The sequence below is a fragment of the Salmo trutta genome, chromosome 1, assembly GCF_901001165.1.
Source record: "Salmo trutta chromosome 1, fSalTru1.1, whole genome shotgun sequence".
NCBI lineage: Eukaryota > Metazoa > Chordata > Actinopteri > Salmoniformes > Salmonidae > Salmo > Salmo trutta.
Window position 1 is genome coordinate 19086540 of NC_042957.1, and position 12528 is coordinate 19099067.

Below are 12528 nucleotides of genomic sequence, written 5' to 3' on the forward strand. Positions count from 1 at the left end.
CCATTGAGAGAGGAATAGAGAAGGAGGACACAAAACAGTCCATCAGAAATACATATACTCCGGTCTTTCATATTATAGTAAACTGTGCTGGTATGTAGTGGATACGAAGAGCGTTTATTATTTTCATTAAGCCAATGGGATTGACTGACCTAGTTCCACACTTACCACCACCCACCCCCCCCATGCCCCTCTCACCGCAGTCTGCACTGGCACAGCAAAGGTGGGATGCATTGTGGGACTCAGGAAGGGGGTATGTCTTCGGTGGTTGGATTTTGTGTGTGTGTGGCGGTGCCCTTTTGATGACATTGCTATGGTTACGCACGTTCAGAATATAGGTCAAGGCATGGAGACGGGAGCATAGGGTATGAAAAACCCACTTATTCGACGATGGTTGGTTAACATGAAACGTGAACACATTTCAGCATTCAAAAAAAAAAGCTTTCTACATGCAGGTACAGCAGCCTACATCTGTCAGTACATCTGCCAGATGATCTGATGACAAACCCGCTTAGTCTACTGGTCCGGCATCCTGAGAAACAACCCCCTCAGTCCCGCCGCCAGGCAGCCCAACCCCCTCAGTCCCGCCGCCAGGCAGCCCAACCCCCTCAGTCCCGCCGCCAGGCAGCCCAACCCCCCATGTTTCATTAACAAAATGTATTCAAACAGTGATGGGTATGAAACCAGGTATTCAAAAAGTTTAGTCCAAAGTCTTGGTTGAATCTTCGCATTTCAGTCATCATGCACTGATTGAATTATAATTTCTAAAGGCTTTCCCCAAAACTCTTCCCAATTAAATGTTGACTGCAAAGTAGGGCTACCTGGCAGAATGATATCACAATGATTTGTATCAATCGCGGGGCATTTGTTCATCAAACTCACATGTTGCCTACACTGTATATGGTAGCCTCTGTCATAGCACACCCCTACAGCCCCCTGGAGGTCGGGCCCCCCAGACAGCATATCAACATGTCATAAGCCATGAAATTATTTTTTTGAATTACAGGAAATTAACTTTAAACTGCAACATTTTCTCTAAGCCTCTTGGCAAAGTGTACAAAATAGCATGAGACTAGCTATAAAACCTACAGTACAAAAACATCGCTAGCCAAACAACTGTCTCTTGCTAGGTGGACAATTGATTTAAAAGGGCAACTACACCCTGCAACTTTATTTATTTATTGTTCCCAGACTTCAGTGTGATTTTGAGTGTAAACCTGACAAAACTAAGAAAACTAGTAAAAAAAATGGAACTTATCAAAAGATCAAACTGATTTTATAGGGCCCTACAACTGTAGAATGACTGTTCAAAATCGCTAACAATAAACACCCTTTTTGAAGTTTAATTTTTTTCCTCCAAAGAGTCAATGTAAATATGATATTGTCAAGTTAAAATGTAATTGTTTGTGAAGGAAAGGTCATTATAGGCTATAAGCTACTTGCTCAGCCCGCAAAGTAAATATAACATTTAAATGTGAGCATCCAAGGCCAGTATTCTTTTCATTCAGGCCTGTGACAAATTTACCTGAATGTCAAACCCTTCAAGGGCATACTAATTTAATATTGCGTTGCACCCCCTTTTGCCTTTAGAACAGCCTCAATTCATTGGGGCATGGACTCTACAAGGTGTCGAAAGTGTTCCACAGGGATGCTGGCCCATGTTGACTCCAATACTTCCCACAGTTGTTTCAAGTTGGCTGGATGTCTTTTGGGTGGAGGACCATTCTTGATACGCACAGGAAACTGTTAAGCATGAAAAAATCCAGCAGTGTTGCAGTTCTTGACACACCATACCCCATTCAAAAGGCACTTAAATCTTTTGTCTTGCCCATTCACCCTCTGAATGGCACACATACACAATCCATGTCTCAACAGTATCAACACTTAAAAATCCTTCTTTAAGCTGTCTCCTCCCCTTCATCTACACATCAATAAGCGACTATATAGTTTTCACCTGGTGAGTCGCATGGGAAAAGCAGGTGTTCTTAATGTTTTGTACACTCAGTGTAGGTCAGGTCATTATCACCGCACAGAGGAGAAAAATTGGTGTGACCAAATCATGTGATGATGCTGTCAAGTTAGTAGCACCAGTCCCACCAGTATAAAAGGTTAGTAGCACCAGTATAAAAGGTTAGTAGCACCAGTATAAAAGGTTAGTAGCACCAGTCCCACCAGTATAAAAGGTTAGTAGCACCAGGCCCACTAGTATAAAAGGTTAGTAGCACCAGGCCCACCAGTATAAAAGGTTAGTAGCACCAGGCCCACCAGTATAAAAGGTTAGTAGCACCAGTATAAAAGGTTAGTAGCACCAGGCCCACCAGTATAAAAGGTTAGTAGCACCAGTATAAAAGGTTAGTAGCACCAGGCCCACCAGTATAAAAGGTTAGTAGCACCAGTATAAAAGGTTAGTAGCACCAGGCCCACCAGTATAAAAGGTTAGTAGCACCAGTATAAAAGGTTAGTAGCACCAGTATAAAAGGTTAGTAGCACCAGGCCCACCAGTATAAAAGGTTAGTAGCACCAGGCCCACCAGTATAAAAGGTTAGTAGCACCAGGCCCACCAGTATAAAAGGTTAGTAGCACCAGTATAAAAGGTTAGTAGCACCAGGCCCACCAGTATAAAAAGGTTAGTAGCACCAGTATAAAAGGTTAGTAGCACCAGGCCCACCAGTATAAAAGGTTAGTAGCACCAGTCCCACCAGTATTAAAAGGTTAGTAGCACCAGTCCCACCAGTATTAAAAGGTTAGTAGCACCAGTCCCACCAGTATTAAAAGGTTAGTAGCACCAGTCCCACCAGTATAAAAAGGTTAGTAGCACCAGTCCCACCAGTCTAAAAGGTTAGTAGCACCAGTATAAAAGGTTAGTAGCACCAGTATAAAAGGTTAGTAGCACCAGTCCCACCAGTATAAAAAGTTACTATAGAGACCTGCGGGAGATCTGCCTAGAGTCCCAGACCACCGGCTTCTCTTTTCTCTCCGTTTCTCTCTATTGATACAGTAAGCAAATACAGGATGACACACACAGGATCAGGGGAGAACATCCTACCACCATGACGGTACACTAACACAACAATTCTCTGAAATAATCTCACCATGTCATGCCAAACAAAACTCATCAGGCAACAGTCGTATATAGCAGTAGCTTCCCACTAACCCCTTTTCAAATCAGCAGGACTCCTCAAAAAGGCAACAGTCGTATATAGCAGTAGCTTCCCACTAACCCCTTTTCAAATCAGCAGGACTCCTCAAAAAGGCAACAGTCGTATATAGCAGTAGCTTCCCACTAACCCCTTTTCAAATCAGCAGGACTCCTCAAAAAGGCAACAGTCGTATATAGCAGTAGCTTCCCACTAACCCCTTTTCAAATCAGCAGGACTCCTCAAAAAGGCAACAGTCGTATATAGCAGTAGCTTCCCACTAACCCCTTTTCAAATCAGCAGGACTCCTCAAAAAGGCAACAGTCGTATATAGCAGTAGCTTCCCACTAACCCCTTTTCAAAGCATACAAAAAGACAATGCATCAGCCTAAAAATCCACTCTAACGTTTAAAAAGGAAAAACAAGAACAAAAAGGGGAAACAAGTTGTAATCAATTGTCTTCTGCCTTTCATGTGAAAGGAGAGGGGCCGGGCCTGACTGCCTGAGCCCCTGGCTGTGGTTCTATTCTTGGGTGGAGGGACGCCAGACAGAGAGCACAGCAGACTAGGCCAAGCCATTTCATTTATTAATCACAGGTTTGTGTTTATTACCACGGCTGCTGAGCCATGCTAAAGAAAATATGTAAAAAACGTAAAGCGTCACAGCTGACACTTCCTCCCTTAACTGGCAACAACCTGTGCTATTGCCTAGAAGGCATTGGTTAAAACACTGGCGAGGCTTTTCCTACTTTTACCTTTACCTAGGCAAGTCAGTTAAGGACAAATTCTTATTCTCAATGACGGCCCTGCCTTATTCAGGGGCAGAACGACAGATTTGTACCTTATCAGCTCGGGGATTCGAACTTGCAACCTTTCGGTTACACGTCCAATGCTCTAACCACTAGGCTACCTGCCGCCCCAATACTAGCATGGTAGGACAGGATACTATGAATTACAGTGTCATTTTTACTGGCTTTTTTTGATCAAATCCAAAATGTGTACCAGCTGTTTGTTAAGAAGCTCAAGCAGATTCAAGAAACAAGGATGATCGGTCTTTCAGTAGTTGTTTCTTAGTCAGGTTAGGGTTGCAAAGGGTCAAACTTTCTGGTACATTTTCAGTATTTTTCAGGGAATTTCTCATGGGAAGTTAAGCACGGGAATTTGGCGAATTTTGCTTAATTCATCAAAAAAAAGTACGCTTTTAAAAGTGAACCTTTTTTGTGGGATACACAAGGCAATTCTAGATCTTATGGCATATTTTGGTTAAACTATCCCTAATTCAATAGAATTGCAAACCTCTGCATGCACAGTGCATTCTTCCATCACATGTACAGCTGATTCTCAAGATCTTGCACACGAATGAGATGCTATTGAGCCCATATTACTACTGTCTGAGCCAAGGACTACATGCTTTCTGGTAAATTTGGATTACAATACTGGGTGGGGTAAATATATTTAATATGAGATACATTCTTTTTTTGTTAACTAGTAAATAGTAGCCTACAGCAAAGAGTGTTTAAATCATTTAACTTGTTAATTTCTGCTAGTTACTTTTTGCTACCATGTGGGTTTTAGCTTGCTTGAGCCTGCTAACTGAGGAGTGTTAATTCACCTGTTGCCATACATGTTTCATTTTTAAAAATGTATCTTACAAAGGAGTTGTTTCATCTAACTGCTTAACTATTTATCTGTACATGGAATTGTATTATTTATTTATATATAAAAAAATTATTTACAGGAAAATGCCACAGGCACTATCTAATGTGTGGAGACATTTCACTGCAGCGAATGTAGAAGGAAAAGCTGTGTACATTTGCAAATACTGTGCCAAATCATATGTGAAGAATGCAACAAAGATGCAGAATCATCTGGCCAAGTGCATAAAGTTCCCTCAGCGCTCACAACAAGCAAGCTGACAAAAGTCCCTCTACTTCTATTCGAGATGCGATGGATCATTCAATACTCCCTTTCTTTTGTTGTTCAGTGAAGTCATCCCATGTGACGACTCAACCCATTTAATTAAAGTTCAATTCGTAACTAAGTTTTTTTCTATTGGAAGGATTTAATAATTTGCAATTGTCTACTTATGAGGTAAAAGGTTTTTGTTTGTCTTCATATGATAAATATATCCAATGCAAAAAAAAAAAAAAAAAATCTACATTTAAATGGTATTCATATTAATTTGCATATATTTCCGTTAATTCCCACGGAAAGTTTCCACCTCTGAATATTCCCCAAAATATGCAACGCTATTTCAGGTAACAAATGCTTCATAGCATAACTCACAGAAAGACGCTGTGTGGTGTTTCTGTGTTGTCTAACAGAAAGAAAAGTATGAAAATGTATGCTCTCACTACTGTAAGTCGCTCTGGATAAGAGCATGTGCTAAATAGACTATTTATATCTACATTTTAGTTAAGAACGGCACTTCATTCACTAAGGAACACAGTGACCACACTGAGCTAATCAGTCTGACCGCGCCTTTCATAGACTTTGTATTTTCTCTCTCTGTGTGTGTAAAGAAGCTGCGCTCCTACATGCATTGACTGAACCTCCAATGAAAGCACAACGCTTTAACAAGACCAGCATGAACTTCTGACCGATGTTGCTTACGTTGACCATGTCTAATGAACTGCCTGGGTAAGCTGTTCTGACCGAGTGTTGATCTCTCTGAACCCCTTATACAGAGCCAGCTTGTGAGAACTCGACCCTCCTGCCCACCCCTACTCCCCCGCAGCATGCTCTCCTAACCCTTCACCCCCAGCAGTCTCCAGTACTGGAGGAACACAACACCAGAAAAACCCCAGACCGCTCCCTTCCCTGCAACTGTCAACACACTGTCCTACAAATTCACAGAGGCTGCCTCCTTGGAAAACATAGCACATGACAGCTGCTTGTTTTAGGTCGTAGGCAATTCTGCAACTGGCAAATAGTATGTTAGGCTGCATACACAGTGCATTTGTAAAGTATTCAGACCAGTTGACTTTTTCCACATTTTGTAACTTTACAGCCTTATTCTAAAATGGATCTACACAAACACTACCCTATGACAAAACAAAAACTGTTTAGAAAATGTATTACAATTTTTTTTAAATAAATAAAACATATACACTGCTCAAAAAATAAAGGGAACACTAAAATAACACATCCTAGATCTGAATGAATGAAATAATCTTATTAAATACTTTTCTTTACATAGTTGAATGTGCTGACAACAAAATCACAGGAAATGCAATTGATCAACCCATGGAGGTCTGGATTTGGAGTCACACAAAATTAAGGTGGAAAACCACACTACAGGCTGATCCAACTTTGATGTAATGTCCTTAAAACAAGTCAAAATGAGGCTCAGTAGTGTGTGTGGCCTCTACGTGCCTGTATGACCTCCCTACAACGCCTGGGCATGCTCCTGATTAGGTGGCGGATGGTCTCCTGAAGGATCTCCTCCCAGACCACCGACTAAAGCATCCGCCAACTCCTGGAGAGTCTGTGGTGCAACGTGGCGTTGGTGGATGGAGCGAGACATGATGTCCCAGATGTGCTCAATTGGACTCAGGTCTGGGGAACGGGCGGGCCAGTCCATAGCATCAATGCCTTCCTCTTGCAGGAACTGCTGACACACTCCAGCCACATGAGGTCTAGCATTGTCTTGCATTAGGAGGAACCCAGGGCCAACCGCACCAGCATATGGTCTCACAAGGGGTCTGAGGATCTCATCTCGGTACCTAATGGCAGTCAGGCTACCTCTGGCGAACACATGGAGGGCTGTGCGGCCCCCCAAAGAAATGCCACCCCACACCATGACTGACCCACCGCCAAACCGGTCATGCTGGAGGATGTTGCAGGCAGCAGAACGTTCTCCACGGCGTCTCCAGACTCTGTCACATGTGCTCAGTGTGAACCTGCTTTCATATGTGAAGAGCACAGGGCGCCAGTGGCGAATTTGCCAATCTTGGTGTTCTCTGGCAAATGCCAAACATCCTGCACGGTGTTGGGCTGTAGGCACAACCCCCACCTGTGGACGTCGGGCCCTCATACCACCCTCACGGAGTCTGTTTCTGACCGTTTGAGCAGACACATGCACATTTGTGGCCTGCTGGAGGTCATTTTGCAGGGCTCTGGCAGTGCTCCTCCTGGTCCTCCTTGCACAAAGGCAGAGGTAGCGGTCCTGCTGCTGGGTTGTTGCCCTCCTACGGCCTCCTCCACATCTCCTGATGTACTGGCCTGTCTCCTGGTAGCGCCTCCATGCTCTGGACACTACGCTGACAGACACAGCAAACCTTCTTGCCACAGCTCGCATTGATGTGCCATCCTTGATGAGCTGCACTACCTGAGCCACTTGTGTGGGTTGTAGACTCCGTCTCATGCTACCACTAGAGTGAAAGCACCGCCAGCATTCAAAAGTGACCAAAACATCAGCCAGGAAGCATAGGAACTGAGAAGTGGTCTGTGGTCACCACCTGCAGAACCACTCCTTTATTAGGGGTGTCTTGCTAATTGCCTATCATTTCCACCTGTTGTCTATTCCATTTGCACAACAGCATGTGAAATGTATTGTCAATCAGTGTTGCTTCCTAAGTGGACAGTTTGATTTCACATAAGTGTGATTGACTTGGAGTTACATTGTGTTGTTTAAGTGTTCCCTTTACTTTTTTGAGCAGATATAGATATATATATCCCATTTACTTAAGTATTCAGACCCATTTGTTGAAGCATCTTTTTGGAAGCCTTACAGCCTTGAGTATGACGCTAGAAGCTTAGCACACCTGTATTTGGAGAGTTTCTCCCATTCTCTGCAGATCCGCTCGAGCTCAGTCAGGCTGGATGGGGAGCATTGCTGCACAACTATTATCAGGTCTCTCCAGAGATGTTCGATCGGGTTCAAGTCCGGGCCACTCAATGACATTCAGAGACTTGTCCCGAAGCCACTCCTGCGTTGTCTTGGCTGTGTGCTTAGGGTTGTTGTCCTGTTGGAAGGTGAACCTTCACCACAGTCAGAGGTCCTCAGCGCTCTGGAGCAGGGTTTCATTAAGGATCTCTGTACTTTACTCTGTTCATCTTTCCCTCGATCCTGACTAGTCTCCCAGTGCTGCCACCACCAAATGATGCTGCCACCACCAAAATGATGCTGCCTGCCACAGCATGATGCTGCCACCACCATGCTTCACCGTAGAGATGGTGCCACGTTTCCTCCAGACGTGACGCTTGGCATTCAGGCCAAAAGGGTTCAATCTTGGTTTCATCAGACCAGAGAATCTTGTTTATCATGGTCTGAGAGTCTTTAGGTGCCTTTTGGGAAACTCCAAATGTGACGCCATGTGCCTTTTACTGAGGAGTGGCTTCCGTCTGGCCACTCTACCATAAAGGCCTGATTGGTGGAGTGCTGCAGAGATGGTTATCCTTCTGGAAGGTTCTCCCATCTCCACAGAGGAACTCTGGAGCTCTGTCAGAGTGACCATCAAGTTCAGGGTCACATCCCTGACCAAGGCTCTTTTCCCCCCCCGATTCCTCAGTTTGGCCAGGCATCCAGCTCTAGGAAGAGTCTTGGTGGTTCCAAACTTCTTCCGTTTAAGAATGATAGAGGCCATTGTGTTTAAGAGACCTTCAATGCTGCAGAAATGTTTTGGTACACTTCCCCAGATCTGTGCCTCAACACAATCCTGTCTCGGAGCTTTACGGACAATTCCTTCGAACTCATGGCTTGTTTTTCGATCTGACATGCACTGTCAACTGTGATACCTTATATAGACATGCGTGTGCCTTTGTAAATCATGTCCAATCAATTGAATTTACCACAGGTGGACTCCAATCAAGTTGTAGAAACATCAAGGATGATCGAACGAAAACGGATGCACCGGAGCTCAATTTCAAGTCTCAAAGCAAAGGGACTGAATACTATGTACATAAGGTATTTATCTTTAATATATTTGCATAAATAAAAAACATTTCGCTGGTATTATGGGATAGTGTGTAGATTGATTAGGAAAAATATTTATTTAATCCATTTTAGAAAGCTGTAACAAACTGTGGAAAAAGTCAAGGGGTCTTAATACTTTCCAAATGCACTGTAAATTAGACTATTTCTACATAAAAACAACATTTACAAAACACATTAATCTCTCAGGCGTCAATATATTATTCTATTTCATTCTTGAAAGGAAGCTACGTAATTTAAAAAAGACCCTTCTGAACAGTCTACCTACAGTACCTTACTGTGAGAGCATGTAGCTATACATCACTGATATAATCCCTGGATTAAGTACAGGGGTATTATAGAAGCATTCTTCTCACCAAGCAGGAAATCCTCACATTTGAGACTATTGTTGGAAGGGGACTGCCTGTGTGATTAGACTGACCTACCTGCCTGCCCTGTGCTCTCCAATACGCTCTCTTATATCAGCAGAATTAGAAAAGCCCCCCCCCCCCCAATCTTAAACGGGGGATATGTGTGAGGACGGACGACCAGAACACAGGGAGTCTAAGGGAGCCGCAGACGTGCAGGACTCATAAACGCAACCTTTGGCAAGACCTCAACAATTGCAGCTTAACATAATTTGGAAATACCAGACGGTGGTGCGTACCCTCGGTGAATACCCCCACTGTTAAACCGCAAAGCCGCTTTCTCTATGCTGTGTCCCTCGTGCTTTTACTCACTCGATCATCCAGATATACACTTCTACACACAAACATGAATTATACCCGGAACCTAACAGGGTTTTTTTCTATGAATAACATCCTGAGCCATATCCTCATGAGCTGTTCTAATGGTTTGTTAGTTATAGACATATCATGTTTTTAGCTGAAGAGGATACAGGCTGTGTACACCAGCTCAGGTTAAATTACTAATCATTTACGGTCTATTCTATAAAGTGCAGTGTTCAGCCCATTTCCCAATGCATGCAACACATTACAATATTTATGTAGTCAGACACCCTTAGGATGATTAACAAGGCAAAGTGTCCCTATGCCCTGACCCAGTTTTGTTTGTAGCTTTGGGTCATTTTTAAACAAAAAATCCCGCTCATTAGGCAGGATTAGGCGGCCGCCTAAGGCGGCATTTTCTGAGCTAAACTGACTAAGACGCACCTCCAACAAACATTTTCTCTCACTCACTTGCATATGGTCTTTTTAGTTGAGCACTGATGCCGCCCTGTGATAAGCAGTGCCGACTTTGTCAAAGGCACCAAATATTTTGCTTGTCCATTCTCAGCACGCCTATCCGTGTAGCTCTCCGCATCGCTGCGGCACTCCAACATTCCGTCAAAAATACAATCTAATATAAATCATGTAGCAGATATAGGATATGGTAGAAAGAGTGTGTGGCCTTCTCTGTAGCCCACAGGCTGGAGATCAAATGTATGACAATGTAATGAGACGGACACTTTTTACATCATGCAGGTTTCACCGGTCAAATAGCCAAACCTATATGGCAACCAATCAAATAAAAATGCGCTGTCATGTTCAAAACATATCCTAAAAACAGGACAGGTCAAAGTAAAATGGACAATCACAACTGTTGTCCAGGAGTTTCACCCCATTGTCATTATTAGTGGTTTCAAGTTTGTATCCGTCAATTTTTCACAAGCTGATCATAGCGAGAAAAAATGTAATACTTCTACATTTCCCTGTGTAAACACATAACAAATAGGCTCACGATACCTGCTGACAAAGTTGGGTAGTTGATATTCAGAGCTTAAATAGATAAATAGATTAGTCACAGAAATCAGGATTAATAAAGCCAATGCAACGCATGTTTTACAAATGGTGGGCCTACCACATGGACGGGCATTCATAAAAGTACATTGGGGGCCTACATGGCCGACGTCTTTTGGATGTCTTTTTGGTCCTGTCTGGACTTATTTTTTGTGTTTTACAAATGGTAGGCTTACCACACAGATGGGCATTCATAAAATTATATTTCAGGCAACACTGTAGGCACCTCAGTAAGCACGGACCAAAGCCGACACCTTTTGGAAGTCTTTTTATGGTGCAGTCCGGACCGGCCTTGATTTCCACATCCACAGACATCAATTTTTTGTCCGGACCAAATCTGAACCAATCATAGACGTCTAAATTTGGCTCCAATTTTGTCCAGTCTTGACCAGCCTTGATTCAGCCCAAACGTAGACATCTATAAATTATGTATTTTAAACTTTCATTCAGAACCTAAATTGAACCTAACTTCAACTACTGGAAAATATGTATTTTAGCTTACTGGGGATATTCTAGCTCTGCATTTTTTAGAGTCCTGCCTAGGGTGGCAGAACAGCAAGGACCAGCCCTGCTCACAATGTTGCACCTCTGGGATTAGAAACTCTGTGGTAGTGGTACAGCCACTGCCGTATAAAATCAGACAGCACCACATCTGTCGACCTCGCGATGCGTGTTCTCCTACCTGAACGTTCTGCAGCAGCCAAACACATCGCTCTCTGACGTCATCGAAAGGGCACCGCTTGGACAGCATGAGTAGACGGGCCAGGATGTCGTTCAGGTCGCTGGTGGGGTGCCCTGCAGTAGCTAGAGTCGAGGGGACGGTGGCTGGTATCGGCCCTATACTCTCCACTCTCCGCATCACTTCCTGGCTGATGTGCTCCATTGCTGTGCCTCTGGATCTCGCGTCACGGCTGCCCAGAGCCTCCCATCTGGCTGTGGCATCCTGATCCTGGATGTCCATCTTATTCTGATTCTCTTGATTTCTCGTGGCAGGCTATAATATGAAGTGCATGAAATACCAACCGTTTGCTGTCAAATACTCAGATGCTAAAATATTTTATGTATACCCTACGTTAGCATCCCCAAAATGCATTCAATAGACCGTACAACCACAAATATTTATGAAAATTCTAAAACAATGTCAGTCAAAACTTCAAAAACGCAGCTAGAGAGTTGGCATTGATAATGCAAATGAGAAACAAAATACTTTGACTGGATAAAAAGGCCATTGTATGCATTGCCAAGATGCTTCTGTGTGTTTGTGAGACCAGTGAAAGGGAATGGACAAAAAAATAAACATGTGGGCGTATCAATGGACAATGCAGACAACTTTTCTTCCTTTCCAACCTGTACGGAGAACACTGAGAAAGCCAGTCGTTTGTTTACCAGAAAGTTACTGCCAACAAAGAAAGCCTAGTTGTACAGTACTGCTGCTGAGAACAACAAGCTAGCTGTAGCTACAACGCTAGTTAGCCGTTTTGCAGTCCGTTGGCAGCTAGGAAGGTTGCTCAACATGCAAAAATAAAAACATGTTTCCTATGTACTTCCAAAATGTTTGGCACTGATCTGACTGTATCCACAGCCATTGCACTTTGTTTTAGTAGTCTCGTTAGCTACTTATAAATGTGTGGCATCTGGTTTACAAGGCAGGTTTGGTTAGCTAGCCAAAATGCCCATTCAAT

At 43.4% G+C, this 12528-nt stretch overlaps 1 protein-coding gene across 1 annotated transcript in view; it reads right to left on the bottom strand.

Moving 5' to 3' along the window:
- LOC115176573 (sestrin-1) overlaps positions 1-12528 on the bottom strand; it is a 73450-nt gene that overhangs the window by 60709 nt on the left and 213 nt on the right. Inside the window, exon 2 of the mRNA XM_029736680.1 lies at positions 11529-11840. Coding sequence (XP_029592540.1) covers positions 11529-11807 — 279 coding nt within the window. The 5' untranslated portion in view covers positions 11808-11840. The remainder of the gene's footprint in view (positions 1-11528; positions 11841-12528) is intronic.